Source organism: Notothenia rossii (genome assembly GCF_949606895.1).
Source record: "Notothenia rossii genome assembly, chromosome: 9".
NCBI classification, from domain to species: Eukaryota; Metazoa; Chordata; class Actinopteri; order Perciformes; family Nototheniidae; genus Notothenia; species Notothenia rossii.
This window is the reverse complement of record NC_136907.1, coordinates 12,795,664-12,813,539: the sequence shown is the minus strand read 5'-3', so window position 1 is coordinate 12,813,539 and position 17,876 is coordinate 12,795,664. Positions and strand designations below refer to the sequence as shown.

Genomic DNA, 17,876 nt, shown 5'->3' with positions numbered 1-17,876 from the left:
AATGACTGTAAAAGGAGTAAAGGATGTAAGACAACATCCATGACTTTTTACATCTTAGATCTGCATAAATAAAGATCTTTAAAGTAAAAACTAGACTGAATTTCAGACTTGCATTTGTCAGGTGGAAAGTAACATGATTAAATTAATGCTAATGTTGCTCTGATGAATTTGTATTGCGCACGTGTTTGTTTGCTAACACGTGCGCAATACAAACTGTGTCAGTGTTGTGTTTGCAGCTCGTTCTGCCCTCCTGTTGCCAAACTAAATCTACGTAAGTACCTTCAAGATGTTATACATTCAAAGATCTAAATAAGAAGAAATAACATTGCCTATTAATAACCTCACTTTTCTTACAGCTTGCTAAATATGATCATTAAATGGGAGGGTTAGAACAGAACATACAGTGTTTCCAACATGCTCCTTTTATCTCTCTACACGAATCTCCCACAGAGTACATTTGATTTTTCTGCTTCTTTAGTTTTTACCTGGCTCTCTTTGTGTTCATCTCTCGGTAGATGATTTCTGCTCCTTCTCTCTGGGCTTACAGAAAACCCCAAAACCATCAATCCTGCATGCTGGCAGCCAAAATGCTGTATGGGAATGTAATGTGAACCTGTGTTGTGACAAAGCTGACCTCCTTTTCAGCATCTCTGGGGACGCTGCCAGCAGGAGGTGAGAAGAGACGATGTGGGAGGAATCCAGGGAGACGTTTATGATGAGAAAGGCAGCTGTCGACAATGAGCTGGGGGAAATTGTGTTGGTGGAGGGAAAGGTGAAGGAAAGGAGTTAAATGAAATCCAAGCACCGGGATGAAACAGTGAGGAGACTTAGAGGGGGCGTGCATTTGAAGCGGGAAAAGACTGCGAGGTAGGAAATAGGAGGGCAACGGGGTAAATCAAAGGTCGGAAGAGGTCGCCACTTTGGGGTGAGTGGAAAAAGATTACAGCGAGGTGATGGTGCAGGTAGAGCTCAATAACTCTGGTTTCTGCCTTGATTTACTGCACACCACCAAATGAAAAGCCCTCTGCCTCTGTCTTCAGTTTAGTTCTCCCTCCGAGAGGCGATATTAATACCTGAGGAACACAATGCTGCTATTCACCTGCCGCAGCGACGACTCTATAAAGCGCTTGACTGACAGCAACGAAAAGCAACAACAGTGGTAGGCTATTATTGTTGCAAAACATTGGCTTTACAGAAGTGACCCTCCACAGTCCTTCAGCAGAACTTGATTGGAACTAAACAGCCTTTTGTTGTCGCACAGCAATCTTTAAACGCGTGCTGCATATCAAACGTTGGATAGTGTTGTCACAGGAATTCGTTTTGGTTTCATTGAAGTTTGGTCCAATGAGCATATGAATCAGAAAGCTAATATGTTGCCATGGCAATTCCTATGGCAGATGACTGAATTTTTGAGTCTGACACACACACACAGACACACACACATACACACACACACACACACACACACACACACACACACACACACACACACACACACAGACACACACACCCCCACACACACACACACACACACACACACAGACACACACACACACACACACACACACACACACACACACACACACACACACACACACACACACACACACACACACACTCTTTCCTCCTGGACCCTCATCCGTGTGTGTTTGCTGTAACCTCGCTGCTGGCCCCCTCCCTTCGGTCCTCCCTGATTCACTCTTTCTCCTTTACCTCACCTTCTCCTTTCCGCTCTTCTCCCTCACCTCTTCCTCTCCTTGACCTGCCTTTCCCCTTAAATCTACATAAAGTCTTTAGCTGCTCGTGTCTCCCACCTCTCTCCTGCCCTCCCTCGCCTCACTATCCCTGCACAACCCTTCCATCCTCTCGTCCCAAAGCTCCACAGTGACGTTTCATTTACTTGAATCTAATTTGATGTTATTTAATTTAGAGAGCCGTGACTTGTGATGGCGCAGCCCGGATCCTGCATTGTTGTGTGTGTGTTTATATGTGTGTGCCTGTTTGTGTACAATCACGCGCATGTACGTGCTTTTACAGGTCTGCAGTGTGCACACACACACAGATGTGCCCTTCGGCAAATCCGAAATGTTTGATTTTTGCCGCCTGAGTATGTGTCAGAGAAAACAAACTAACTGAGAATCATGCCAAGATGGTCATCATTTATTTACTCTGCTGACTAGGAGTTAGGGGGCGGTATGAAGAGCTGCATTGAAAGGATCATGAGGGATAACGTTCAGATAGCCATTGTGGGAAAGAAATGAAAGCTGCAGGATGAGAAATAGATGAGAAGAGGAAGAGGAGTGACCTTGGGGAGGCCAGACCAACAGACGTATTGTGATTTATATGACTTCATGCATTATTGACAAGATAATTATAAACTGCAGGGAATGGGCTTCACTTGCAATAATCTCCAGACTGTTTTGACACGCTGCTATGAAGACAAAAGTGTATTGCACATTTAAATTCAACCCAAGCGGATAAACTATAGAGGACAAAGCCTAAAGTCTGAGATAAAGTGCAACCATCTCCGAGCAGGGTTTCTGTGATATGTGTCTGCAGAAAGGTAATGCCTCGCCAAAGACATACTTTATCAATCTTGTTTAACCTGTAGCTCCTGTCATATGAGATTATCCCTGTCAAAAAATGAAATACAGAAGTTTAAATTGATTGGAAAAAAGCGTTTTCTTTAACATACTGTTCTACATATGATTGGAAAAGCATGTTAGTTCCGTACAATGTCAAATGCAGGTAACTACCAAAAATGGCAATTGGTCAAATGGCCACTGCAGCATGGGATCTTTTGGCTTGGATTTCTGTTCTTGATATGATTCCGAATATCAATATTAAATGTTTTTGTGCATCGTTGAGTTGCTTTAAAAAAAATGTTATCCAACGATAATTTGTCAAATTGATTTGTTTTACTGTCAAATGTGTTAAATTTCCTGCTTTTTCCGTTTACTGGGCCGTGTTTTTTTGGTCAAAAATCACCTTTTTTTCGCTGTGTTGGCAGAGTTGTTCTTCACTTGGTAAATCGTAAAGTTTTGAGCTCAGATTAAAGTGAAATCCTATACATTGTATCACTATAGCAACATGTCCCTATAATGGATTTTAATGAATGTAATTGTGTTTTAATTTAACCTAATTTGCGTCTGAACCAGCGTGAGAGCGTGTGTTGGTTATTATTGTGTGTTTCTGTGTGTGTCTATGGAAGTGGGTCTGCACTTTTGTGTGCATGGTTCAGATGAGTGTCCCCAGAGTGATTTTTTTAATCAAGCCCTCTTGTTCACATGCTCATAATTCTGCTCAGACAGAGCCCGGCTACTCTGCTGCACTCTCAATTCTGTCTCATCTCATTGGTTCAGTTACTTTGTCCATTTTACTTTTAGCTTTCGTCTCCTGCTGTGGGCTTATGTTTACCTGAGGTGTGAATTAAACCATGTTCAGATGTGAACTGTCTTTCCATACCTGTTGAACACAAAAATACACAAAGATTCAGCCACACTCACTCAAAATGTGTCAGGTGCAATGTTTTTATTAGTTTGCTGACTCTGACCGTGTGTGTGTGTGTGTGTGTGTGTGTGTGTGTGTGTGTGTGTGTGTGTGTGTGTGTGTGTGTGTGTGTGTGTGTGTGTGTGTGTGTGTGTGTGTGTGTGTGTGTGTGTGTGTGTGTGTGTGTGTGTGTGTGTGTGTGTGTGTGTGTGTGTGTGTGTGTGTGTGTGTGTGTGTGTGTGTTCAGGCGTCAAACCATTTGGAACCAGTCAGGATCAGAAGGCTGCAGCTGAAGTTGGGCGTCTGCAGGGATGATGGACTGGCAGCTGCATGGCTCCTCAGAGGGGAAAGAGGACTAGAACAGCTTAAACCCACAAGGTGTGAGATTTATTCATGCTGTGTGTTTATGTTGGCCAGGTTTCCGCTGATATGGGATTTTTCAAGGCTGATTCTTGATATTTCTGGATTGAAGGTCCCTATAGATGATATTTTCGGCATAAAGCATTTCCAAGCCAGATAGATAAGATTTCTATCTTTCGCATCCTTTTTTTTCTTGGGTGGAAAAATCTTCTAAAATTGCATTTCAACCACAATGTTGCACTTCAACTTCCCCTGGAACACCATTAAAAATGTAATTGTTCCAGTGTTTAGCGGCTCTTGTTGAATGCCGGGGGAGACTGTGGGATCATTTGAGCTTTAATTCACCAAAACATTACTACATAATTAAATAAGGACATTAGTTCTGCACGAAGAATGGATCTGTGGAGAAGTCACAATGAACAACACTGAGTGACTGACAAGCAGCAGGATAACACTGAGATATATTTTATAAGGTTTGTGTGTATTTTTTGTCTGCATGTGCGTATGTGTGTATTCCTGAGTGTATACATCTATTTAAGGGAGATGATGAGTCACCCAGTAATCTCCAAATGGAAGCAGTGTTACATTTTGAGAAAACATCCATCATGTCTGCAGCAGGTCAGCGGTGTAGTCACAGTGCACCGCTAACCCGTTAGCACTTCTACCCGCCTCTCGCCGTGCCTGTCACTACTCTGGAGATGGCAGTAATTCCTAATTTTATGCTCTGTGGACAGCAAGGGCTACAAACTATTTAAAGTTGCCGTGGCTAATGTCATTACAGGCTGTCAAACATACTCTGCTTTAGTTATTTAGCTGACAGTTTACAAACAGTGAGCAGGTGAAGCTTCGGTGACTTTCTTGAAGGCACTCTCTGTGACCTAGATGCATGCTAAAGCATATACTAATTCACACAGGTCTTATAGCAATTTCTCTCTTATGTGACCATGCAATCTGAAATTGCTCTATTTTTGAGTGGTGCTGATGGACACCATTTTACCATAATTCAATCTGCAGTGCAGGAGCTGCTTACAGCAAATGTTGGTTGATGGTGGGATAGTTCTGATACAATATCTACATTTACTATATCGTTTTTATATTATTCCATTTTCTACATTATATGAAATGGGGACAACTGACTGACAGAATAAGGTCACCTCCGTAAAAGCCACAGTCTTTCTTTTATCCAGGTATTCTCCTCAGTAATGTATTACATTTAGTCACCTTCAGACTATCATATCTGAGTCATTAAAACACAGATCAAATACAGTCATATCTTTAATCCAGTTTTGTTTGCAAGTGCAATATTAATATTAGCATTAACCGAAATATCTGTTCAACATTCATTAGGATTGCTACTGTTGATTCAGCCTTTCACGATTGTTGCTCTTGTTTTAGCGTACCAAAAAAAGTCAAATTTTTCACACCAATCCATACTCATAATTATTTAAGTACCGTAACACATTTATGTTTATTTTTGGAATATGTAGTGCCTCAACACCTCACTCCCCAACCATGGACACTCTCTGCCTCCGGCTTAAAGCCTAAGTGCCTGAAGCAAAACGATATAAAAAAATGAATATATATATAGTATTTTCTCTACTCACTCAGTCCACATTTTTCACATCCTAATGTCAGTCATGTTTAAGAGTTCTCAAAGTGTCCATTATCTTGTTTAATGTGTGTGTGCCACATCTGCCAGTAGTTGTTTCTGCAGACATTCTGTTCTGAACAGGTCTGGATGTAAAATACAGTCAGTGTTGCATTATTTATGAGATGTTGCAGACGTAACCTCCCTGGGTGGGAACTTTAAGTTTTACCTCCAGCTCCTGAATATATTGTATATTTACTTGGACATACATTTATCTGTGTGTGTTTGGAAGCGGGCTTTTATAAGTGCACATGATGGCCGAGTTTGTGTTTGGCTGGATGACCTTTGCGGTGAAAAGTTCTGACTGAATTTTAAATGTATGTCAGGTCCGGCTTTTACCTGTTTAGAATTTATGTCTGTGTCTCTCTGGTCATTCACCAAGCCTTTACTAATTCGTGGTTGCTCACAAATGCACTATATCACACTTACCCGCTGATTGATTTACCATACCGCCCTGTTACCAATCCCAGGTACACAGGTGAATTTAGATGAACCTCCTTAGGGTTTTTTTAATTAATTTCCGATGATGTCTACGGCGCAAAACTCTGGCTGACAGGAAGCAGTTTTTTTCTGCTTAGAAGGTCATCGTAGCTGCTGAATTGGACAAAACATGGCAGGGATGTTGAGTGGAATGGATAATGGAAATATTGAAATGCAAATGAGGGGAGATTTGGAGAGATGTTAAATGTGTTATACAGCAGGGTTGTGATCTGAAACCATAATCTCCTTTCTCATGTTGCCGTCGCTGCCAGGTTCCCACTTCATGCGGGAGCCGGAAACAAGATCAAGGTAGCTGCAACTTTACAAAGCAGACAGAATGTATATAAGAAGTGTTTGAAATACCAGGAGTGTACGTACAGAAGAGGTCTGTGTGTTCTTTAGCTTTACTCTGCAGCATAAAGACAGAAAGGTGCCGTTCATATTCCATTATTTCTAGTTTGAGCTTAATTATTATAAAACTCAACTAAAATCATAACCTTTAACGCTCTTCAAGAAATCACTTTCATTTAGATAAATACAGCAGTATGAAAGAGGCTCTTAAAGCAGCACATTATCGTCCCCTTTCACTGTCATGGAGAAAATAAATGGGTAAATCTGAACGGGAACTTTGAAATGCTAATGTTCTTGTCCAGCAGACCGCTGTAGTGTGACCTCAAAAGAGACTATTTCAGTCTATAAATCCAACCTTGCTAATTCTTCTTTTTTAATCAGCCTATGCCTGATTTGTAAATCTTATTTTCTTCTTTTTGCTGATTTATCAAGTAGATTTGACATGATTTAAGTCTTGAGGTTATCGCCTATGCACAACATTCAAAATAAGCCCTTTTAAGACTTTTTACTGCATGTAGATCCCTTATATTTCTTGAAACTCCACTGTCAACAATCTGATAAAAAAGTGTAAAGTCTGTCACTTCAGGGTATGCTTTAGTCATGGTCCCATTTAGTGATTACATCCTGCCGAAGGCTATAAAAGCACACTGTATCTCTATTAGTGAACAATAAGTGGTCTGACAGAACAAACATTACTAAAAGAAATAGGGTGGCCACTTTTGATTGGCGACATGACGCCTGTATTGATTTGCTGTGAGGTCAGAGTCCATGTTGGTGTGTCCCTGTGGTTCTATTTGATGGTTTAGACTTCCTCTCATGACTCCCCCCTTTGTATTTGTGAAGCCTGAGGTTTTGCCAATTGTCAATCCTCTCAGGTCACTTAGCAGGATACAGCAGTGAAAGTAAAATCCATGTCATACTCAGGGTGAAGTGTATTAGTCAGTCTGACAGCAGGGAACTGCTACACGGCTCAAAATAAGTCCAGTTTTTGAACTCAAGAAGAGGTTTGAATTGAACTGACGGAGGAACTGTAATTATGTTATTTTGTTATTATGAGTGTGAATGTATTCCAAATGTCCCATCTTTGCCGGATAGTGAACCAACTCACCCTCTACGTAAACTAAATCGGATTTCTTAACACCTGAGAAAATTGAGCCTAACTCCTCATGAGATTTAAATTATCTGGCCGGAAATCCGCAACACAGCTGTGTCCTGTTTGGACAGCAGATGGACTCCCGTAACATTGCAGGAAATAGCAAAAAAAGCACCTGCATGGGACCCAGTATTTAGATTGAACATTATAGTTTTAAATTACATTCGAGTATTCACCATTTTATATTTACTTTTACTTATACACTGAATTGTAATGTGTATAAGGGTCTTGTGAATGATGATCTTTAGCCTTTACAGTTACCAGATATCAACCCATATTAACACCTTTAAGTGGCACTCGTTCCATCATATTGGAATAATGACGCTCCCTTCAGTTGAGTTTAAAAATACATGTTTCCTCTTTCCTGTAGTGTTATTTATTGCTCAAGATTGTTTTGTTTTGAGTTAAGTGTTGGAAAATGAGCAGGCCTTTTTTTTCTATTATGATGTCACATGTAGTTTTGTGTTTTCACATCAACTATAATTGAAATAAGTAATTGACTTGTGTGTAGTTGTGTGGCATTCAATGTCTTACATTATTACAATGTCAAAAAACAAACAAAAGCTTATATTTGGATTTCCTCTAAGTTGTCCATCAATTAATGGTCAGGAGCTTTGGGCTGTTACAAAGTTAGTAAGTGAAAATAAAGTGTTATTGTTTCGGGGTGGAGTTCATAATAATGAAATAAGGCTTCATCAATCCGCCAAGGAGGAGTGTGGGTTGTGCGTTGGTGTTCGGATCAGGGGGTCACTCACAGGTTCAAACCCCACTGCAGTCAGCATGTCGTTGTGTCCCTGGGTAAGACACTTCACCCCAAATTGTTCCTGTGGGGATTGCCCACAGTAAGTCGCTTCGGAAAACATGTAATGTTATGTAATCAATCCTTAATGACATTTGTGTAGCTATACATGGATTTATTATATAATTAATGATGATGTATGAAAAGGAAATATTACATGTTACTTGTTACTTGTTACATGTTACAAATAGCCTCTAACACTCAAGTTAATCCTGGCTCCTTTGAACAAATGAATACAAAGTCGCAAAGAGTCACAGTCATGCAGATTAGCTTGTCTGTAAATGCTGACATGAGGCGCTTCACTTCACCTTCATTCGTCCTGCCTCTGCTGGAGGAAGCCCTTCAGCACCATGGACAGAGCCACAAATCAGCTCTAGATAAGCCTATGTTCAGAGAAACTTCACCTCTTTAACATGATTTATATGAGAATTAAATTGTAAAAATGAATGATTTTGTGTTTCAGATTGGCCTAGTTTCCCTATGAACCTAGAGAACATCCATTCAAACCTTTTTTTTAAAACTCATTAGATGTGCTGCAAAAGCACCAGAGTGAAACCTCCATATTTGTGTTATCTCCGCACTGAAGCCTCTTCTCCCAGTGACTAACAGCAGTCTCTAGCCCATCACCCTATGGCAACACTACTGCAATAGGCAGAAGGGAGATAGAGAAGTTGATATAACCACTTTTTTTTATTAAAACAGTGCAGCAGTGCAGTTTTCAATCTTGAGGCCAACACTGGAATTGAGCTGCTGCTGCGTTCCCACTGGCAGGGGGGAAATAGAGGAGCCACACAGGCTATTACATAATTAGAATAGGGGATGTAGGCTAAATGGCATAGTGGTGGGGTTTTTCTAATCAGAGGCAGCGAGTGAAACACACAGACAGTCAGCACTGGAGATAACTGGAGGGGGAGGATGGTAAAAAACGAAAAAAATTGAGGGGTTTGGGAGGAGTAAAGTGCCTTTAATGTTGACGCTATATGGCCTACAAAGAAGAAGATTTAGGATGGGTGGGTGGGTGGTTGGGGGGGAGAGGAGAAGGGGGGGGTGTAAGAAAAATACTGCATCTTTTAAGTACTGCAGCTGATGTCATTTCCTAAGAACCATAATTGGTCATCAATGACAAAAAGCCGTGAAAAAAGGTTTAAATGAAAACACATGCACACGGCCCCAGAGAAATGTTGGAGCTTTACCGATCTATTGGAACCTTAATTGCTCGGACATCGACTCCCACCCTCCCTCCCTCTTTTTTGAATTTTTTTCTCTCTCTCTCTCTCTCTCTCTCTCTCTCTCTCTCTCTCTCTCTCTCTCTCTCTCCCTCTCCCTCGCTCTCTCTGTCTCTTTCTTTCTTTCTCTCACTCTCTCTCTCTCCCCTTCTCTCTCTCTCTCTCTCTCTCTCTCTCTCTCTCTCTCCCCCCCTTCTCTCTCTCCCTCTCTCCCGCTCTCTGTATCACTCTCTCTCTCTTCCTGACTCTCCCTCTCACACCTGATCGCCACAGCGTCGCATATTCCCAGCTCACCTACACAGTCGTACCTCTGCTGCCGCGGCCCCTGTGTCCCCTCCCTTACCGGACTACATGTGTTAAGTCTGTCACCGGGATAAATGCACCGGGAGCCACGGGAGATCCCTTCCCATCACTCCGCAGGTTTACCGATCTAACTGTTGACTGGTCTTCCTCCGGTTTTGATTTGACAGTTAATTAAATCTTGATTCTTTATTTTTGGAATCCTTGTATAATAGTCAATTGGCAGCAGCAGCAGCAGCAACAGCAGCAGCAGCAGCAGCAGCAGCAGCAGCAGCAGCAGCTCCGCTTGTCAGACCCAGACCCGTGGGCGTTCTCGGTGGCGTCCGTCTGGGCGAGCTGATAGGACGAGGATTTGGCTCCCTATACCAACTGCTTCATCCAAAATTCACAATATATGGCGATGAGAAGTGAGATGTAGAAAACGAATTGGAGGCCGTTCATGAGGGTCTGGGCTTCAGCTAAAACGGACTTAATCTCCAACATCACCACCATCCACCTCCTTCTCCTCATCTAACCACTTGATATTTTTTTGAGAATAACTATCTGTAAAGTGGGGAGCACATGACACGCTGGTGAATCCCCGAGGCAGGTCCCACTCACAGACTGAATGAGTCCATCTTTGGCTGTCGGACGGACTCCTCAAGAGCACAGGACGGATGCAAACAGACTAAACACATCTTTCCAAAGACCCTCAGCGTCTCCGCCAGCGGTGCTCTAACCGAGCGGGGGGAATCTCACACCGGGGGGAAGATTCGTTTCACAGACAGGTACGCTTCACTTCACCGCTCTTTGGTGTGCCACCCCAGGGTGCATGTGTTAAAAGGTGATCAAGGTGATTACTGCCGCTGACCGCCCATGCGTCGGTGCCGTTGATGGCCGCAGAGCCGCGCACGAGGCGACTGCACCTGTTGTGATCAGTGGAAATGTGCCTGTGTAAATAGACCTGTAGCGTTGACAGGCTCGATGAGCTGTGCTGTTTTAATGGCTGACAACGCAATGATGTCTGTGTCTATTTGCATTCATATCCTTCCATTGCAACTGCTCCTGAAAACCTCTTTCCAGCTGTTTGCGTGCGTCGCGTCAGTGCGTGCTGTGTGGGTTTGATCGGTATGATTAGGTGATTATAGGTCCCTCGTACACGCGGTACAACTGTAATTATAGTGTAATTGTCTGAACACGCAGTGGGAAGTAAAGCACTCCATCACTATATACATCATGCTTTATCAGCCGCTCCGCTCTTCACTCATGCTCACATTGCTTCTGATAAATGGGGACAGGCTGCAGTCTAAAGCCCAATAGTATTCAGGTTCAATGCCATATGCTTTAAAACTCCAGAGTCATAAAGCGTGATGGTCAAATCTGTCACCTGCCTCAAATTCATCACCATCTACCCTGGGGGACCCGCCTGTGGAGGATGTCACAGTAGGATACGTGCGTGGTATTATAGACGGTGTGTGTGCGAGCATTTTGGAGGGTACCGCGCATGAGTGTTGTTTTTATTTTATTTTTACTCAGACACCCAATTCTCGGTGCAATGAGTGTAACATGTAGCTGTGAGTCCAGCTGCGCTCACTCTGCTGCAGATTCGCACAGTGTGGCAGACCATCGTGGGGGTCCAACTGTTTTCATGTGGGACTCTTTTAACATCTAAGCGTCGTGTCAGACCACCTGGCAGAAAACCCAGGGGTGCACAAGTCCACGCCTCTTAACTTGGCTGGTGGTGGGTCAGAGAGTATTGGATGACCCAGGTTGACCTATTGGAGAGATGGCTGGGGGACAAGATTGGCATCTTATCTTGCAGTCCTCCTGGCGGACTAACACATCCAGTTCACATCACAGTCAGTGGATGAAGTTAAATCACACAGTTTTGCATGTTTTGAATTAGTGGCTGCTGCAAATTGTTTTTGTTTATCTGATGAAAAGGATTCATTTAATAATGTTGTCTTGTCTGGGCTGCCTGCTCGAAGCTCTCGCATGTGCTTGTGGGGGAAAAACACTGTTGTGACCTCTCAGCTTTTCTCTGCCATTCTGCTAATGCATTCCTCTCCATGGGGACGGAGGGAGGTGAGGAAAAAACATGGTTCTCCTTTCTACATATTCCCAGTTTTTGTCTCAATCTGTTTTGCTCCTTTTTCCCTTCATCTGAGCGCCTTCCCTCCAGTCTGAGCTCGAATTCGTTCCGATCACCACGCTGCAGACTTGAAACTGAGCTCCCTGGGGTGCAGATGACCCCACAGTTCAAAAACCGACAGCAAGCCCGCTTTCATTTGCTCCTTTCATCCCCTCTGCACCCCCCTCTCCCATCATTTTTTCTCACCTGTTTGTCTGTCTGTTTATCTGTCTTTCTGACACTCCTCTTCCTGCTCTCAGCCAGGCGATGAGGCTTATCAGATGGAGGTTTTCTGCTAAAGCTTGTCCTTGTCAGCTCTCATGCCCGTCTCTGTGACAACAGTCCATGTTTTCAGGAGTAGAAAATAACGCAATCCAAAAATATATGAGTGAAAAATAGGGATTGAATGAGAGAGAGAGAGAGAGAGAGAGAGAGAGAGAGAGAGAGAGAGAGAGAGAGAGAGAGAGAGAGAGAGAGAGAGAGAGAGAGAGAGAGAGAGAGAGAGAAAAAACGGAGAATCTGTGTGAGTGAGTTTGATGCATGTGTATGCGTCGCTGCTGCTTTTTGCCACGAGTGAGTGGGTGTTTCTGTCAGTGGAGCAATTGTTAGAGCAGATGGACTGTTAAAATACATTCTCATATTAATTTCACATCATATGTCTAATTCATTTGTCCCCTGATTAAATAATTACACTTAAACTTGAGCAGTTGAAGAATTTAGGGATTTCAGCTGCTGCGGCTTATTTAACAGCCATTAATTGTTTTTAATTTTTCATTGTGACTTTTTTTTAATCTTGTGATCATTTCTGTAGTAATTTCCATATTAGCTTGTAGTGCACGACAGATCACTTTGTCCCAGTGACAAACTTCTTACTTCATAATGTAAATACACACCACTCTCTTCACAGCTAAAGTGGAGGAATCAGATGTAGATACACTCTTTAACTTGTTTAACAGCTATGCATGCACTAATGTAGGAAACGTGCCATTATCAATTACTGCAGAAACACACTCCAAAATAAACCTATGATATGTTTGGTTACATGTAAGTTAACAACATTCATAATGCGCCATCTGCGCCAATCTAAGATCTCATTTGCTATCGGTGTGATTTAGCCTCTTGGATCAACAAATTATATTTTGTGCACCCCAGTGAAGCCTATGGATGTCTGGGGCAAGAGCTTCTCTTCTGTGCGTCGGACATTGTTTACAGCCCTGTTGGCAACTTCAAAGTGTGTTAAAGTTTAGAGTTGTTTATTGCTAATCTCAATAAACAGATATTTGGATTGGATGTTGATCAGTTGATAGAGCCGGTCTTCATCTTATGAGAAGGACACTAAACCCCAGGGTGCTCCATGGCAGCTCCTCGGGTGTATACATGTGTAGTGGATGTCTGTGTGAATGAGAGGCAAATAGTTTAGAAAGTATATCTGCAGTTACCATATCTTCATTTAAACTAAAACAACTTTCTTTTTATTCGCTTTTTTGACAGCTTTTGTCGCTTTTGCTGTACCCAATGGTTTCCCAGATTATTTGTTGCCCAATGCAGATGTATCCACACAGACGCTTGACCTAGATTCAACAAAAGTCCGATCAAATGTCATTGTTCAATATTACTCGGACTACAAACTGACACCAGAAGGCTTCTCAAAAAATATTTTACCATTGCCTAGATGTACATATTATTATCTAATGCCTACTGTAGATGTACATATTATTATCTAAAGCGATATACAAATATTCCCAGCATGTTTTGTGTACTGAAATCTGGTGGCATAATCAGTCAACACTAAATACAAACTACAACTAGTGTTAAGTCAATTATGATGCAGCGGCTCTTAAAAGAAACACATCCATTTTTAAGACTTTTACACGAGCAGGGTTTTTTTACTTCTATTTAACTTTTGATGCACAAACACAGCAGGAAGCAGGGTTTGTTATAAACAGATGTTACTTGTGGGGTTTTTTTAACACATACCGGCATTGGTGATTGTGGATCACTGTTAAGGTTAATGAAGATGTTTTTGATGAGTTTTATGTTGTTTCTTTCAAGGTTAATGAAGTGTGCACAATATGGTAATATACGTAATGTTACTGCTGTTAATGGAGTCTAATGGAGTGGCTTTTAATAGAGCATATAAATAGTATGTTTTTGTACATTCGCAAATTATAAAAATAGTCCAAACCCCTTTTTTTTAATTTTAAATAATTATGGATGCATCACATATCATCATTCCAGAAATGTGTCTAAATGAGCGTCTCCACCCAGGTGTCTTCATTTACTGCCGACATGAGCCAGAGCCGATAAATACCTGTGACTGCAGCAGAGTCATTTGTCCCCTTGAATGGATGTTGAATGTGAGCTTTACCGCTAAACACAAAAGAGTGATGTTAGTGGGTGTCCATGTTGAGACCCTCTAATCTGCAGGTGGAGAGTAAAGTAGATCTAGGAAAAGGATATATTTCCTGAGAGCTCACCATATGTGCACATACACACCTTTCTGCAAACACACTGTGTCTGCTTTCTCTCTCTCTGCTGTCTCATGTGGTGTCCTCTACAGATCCCCAGAGCGGACTGACACCTTTCCCGCAGCTCTTAACCTTTTACACTGTCTTTGTCTTTACGCTCAGTCTTTGTCCGCTTCTCCCCCTTGGCTCTGATTCAAAAGATCCACAAAGGAGTCTGAGTCTCAACTAATGGAGAGGAGAGGAGAGGAGAGGAGAGGAGAGGAGAGGAGAGGAGAGGAGAGGAGAGGAGTTGTTTTTGCTTTGACCATATTTCCTGCATCCCAACTTCTTTCTCACTCCATATCTATCTCCCCTGTCTGGCAGCAGCATGCTCACAAAACACTCTCGGGATCTCTATCTCTTCCCATCTCTCTCGCTCTCTCACCGCGACAGTTCAGCATGTTCTATGGGCAGGAATATTTCATGAAGCATATCGCCAGTGTCAAAATATTACACAAGGAAAGCCCTCAGAGGGGCAACCCTCATGAATCAAAGCCGAGCCTCGCACTGATCGCAGGACAGCAGTGGCCGTGGCTGATTGATGCCCTGTCAAGCCCTGATGTCCCCTGTGAGCTGCTGGGTGGCAGTGGGGATTGTCTGACGGGACAAGAAGTCAAGAGATCTCACGAGGGGGGCTACGAGGACACGATAACGAGTGACAGGACTTAGTGCTTTTCCTGAACAAAGAACAAGCCGGAAAGAGACAGCGAGCGAATGATCGCTGGATAATACAGAGTTGCTGATGGTATTTACAAGAACAATAGCGGTGGATTTTTTTTGTGTGACACCATTGAATTATAATGTGATTACATAACTTGTCACTATGATTCTGCCATGAGGAGACAGTGGTTTCTTCCAGAAGTGAGCATTAGCAGAGCGGAAGGAACACAGGAGCTTGAGTTTCTAAAAATCAAGGTTTATTTATATAGCCCAACATCACAAAACACGTTTGTCTCAGTGGGCATCACAGATTAACACACATAGATGACAGTGTTAATAGATACATTAAATTGCAAGAAAATAATAAAAACACAAGATAGAACGTGAAATACAATTAAATAGATACAAATACAATTAGATAAAATACAAAAATACAATAAAAACATTCAATAAAATACCATAACATGTAGGACTCAGGGTAATCTAGAAGCAAGATTTAACAATATGCTTTTTCTTTTTAAAGGAAAGTCTTCGGCACACTCTTAAAAAGTTTGGACACTGTCTGCCTCCCTAATAAAAAGGCTCACAACTGTGCTGGTAGTCAGGATTTACATCGAGGGTACACACACACTGATACTCAAATCCCTCTTACCTGTTGATTTGTGTGTGTGTGTGTGTGTGTGTTTGTGTGTGTGTGTGTGTGTGTGTGTGTGTGTGTGTGTGTGTGTGTGTGTGTGTGTGTGTGTGTGTGTGTGTGTGTGTGTGTGTGTGTGTGTGTGTGTGTGTGTGTGTGTGTGTGTGTGTGTGTGTGTGTGTGTGTGTGTGTGTGTGTGTGTGTGTGTGTGTGTGTGTGTGTGTGTGTGTGTGTGTGTGTGTGTGTGTGTGTGTGTGTGATCTGCAGGGAGAAGATGCCATTCCACCATGTGCGGGCAGGCCTGCTCTATCCAGACAACTACCTGAGCAGCTCCCTGACGGAGGGCAACGAAGCCTTCCAGCTCAACAGCATCTCCACCGAGGAGCTGGGAGGTGAGTGGTCTCGCAGAGAGAGGGTGGGAGGTGGTGGGGGTGCGGAGAGCAAAGTGTGAGGTACTAGCAATTAATGTTTCACTCCTGGAACAATGCAGTTACAACGCCTCAATTCTCCCGGGGACTGGCTTTTCCATTTAGCCCCTTTGTCATAGCTTGACTGGATGCATTGGTTTCCAATTACTGTGATTATGAAATGAAAGCAGTCACAGGACTCAGAATGAAAGGGAATAAAATATAGACAGCCTGAAGAACGACACCAATGACTGATGTTGGTTTGCTAATTCAAGTTTTCAGTCAATCTTAGAACAATTGGTGCCATCAGCTCTCACAAAAGCAAGCTTTGTAAATAATTAGAACATAAACCAATACAAAAGTAAAACTGCCCTTTGACAATTTGAGCAAAATCCACCTGTTGTGTTTCTCAACAACCGAAAATCAAAACACAAGTTTGTCAATTTACATTAAAAGCACCTAGACTTAGGTAGGAGTGATGTTTTTGGTTAGATTGTGGCTCAATGTTTGAATGAATTTATTAATTTATTTTTGTAATATTGATTATAATACGGCCAAAGAGTTTTCTTAAGAACACCCTTGGGATTCAAGGTAAAGTATGTTTCATACTGCTTTCATTTGTGTAGCTCTAGTCATTGGTTGTATCAGCAATGATAACATTGTACTGACCAAATTATTCCCGAAATTTAAGAATGCTTAAAAAAATGTTAAAGGGTTAAATTATCTTAATTGACTTGTAAGATAAGATGTAATCAAGGTTATCCAATTGTTTTCGTTGCAGAAATCAAAAGTGGATAATAAAAAGCGTGTTAAGTGAGTGCACCACAGGCTGAAGGATCCTGGAGGATAATGAACGTCTTTACATGCACCTTTAAACTGCACCAAGTGCATATTTTTCTAACATGAACGAAACAGCTCATCTCGACACGGAGCTAGGACGGAGAGTGTGTCTCTGACTGAAGCTGTTTGTTTATACATATGGCGTATTGTAGTTGGCTCGAATGCGCTTTGGTAAGAAGCACGTTCTAGCATAAATCTTTTAATCCAGTGTCCCTTGTGCACAACTCAACTCAACCCAGTTCACTAAAACAGTTGCTTTGTTTGCTGAAAGCAGTAACATCTTTAGACCAGTTGGCCTCTGTCTGGGTTTTGTTCGTCAAGGACAGCTAGGAGGACAAAAAAGTCTGGACCTATTGAGATGTTATATATATATAATGTGTACACTTAGAGTCCAGACATCATGCTGAGGCATTATCTAAGCCCTGTCAGCCGCAGATCTAATGCAACCAATTGGCTTGTTTGATGTGGACAAAATATCTTTGGTGTTTGCTGCCAACATCTGAAAACTCTTAATCCCACTTCAGAGAGTTTCTGAAGGTTCTTCTATCTGTTAGTGCAGAAAGAAGGCCAGTTAATCACTCCCGTGTGAGATTGCAGCTTTCCTTTTCTCTGGTTTTGAGGAGTTTCATCAATCACAGAGAGAACATGTACAGTCCTGAAGGGTTGAATTCATAATACACAGCCACACACAGGCAGGGCTGCATGCTCATACGAATACACACACACACACACATACACACACACACACACACACACACACACACACACACACACACACACACACACACACACACGCACACACACACTCACACTCACACTCTCACACACACACACACACACAGACACACACACACACACACACACACACACACACACACACACACAGGCATTGTGCGGTAATACATCAAGGAC

At 42.3% G+C, this 17,876-nt stretch overlaps 1 protein-coding gene across 2 annotated transcripts in view; it reads left to right on the top strand.

The window, feature by feature from the left end:
• Positions 1–17,876, top strand: part of caln2 (calneuron 2) — a 49,342-nt gene that overhangs the window by 11,476 nt on the left and 19,990 nt on the right. The window contains exons 3-4 of one of the 2 annotated variants that reach the window (XM_079649755.1): positions 3,737–3,867; positions 15,985–16,109. In XM_079649755.1, the coding sequence (XP_079505881.1) occupies positions 3,737–3,867; positions 15,985–16,109 (256 nt within the window). Of the gene's footprint in view, positions 1–3,736; positions 3,868–9,906; positions 10,574–15,984; positions 16,110–17,876 lie in introns of those variants that run through there. The other variant, XM_079649756.1, reaches the window with a different exon arrangement.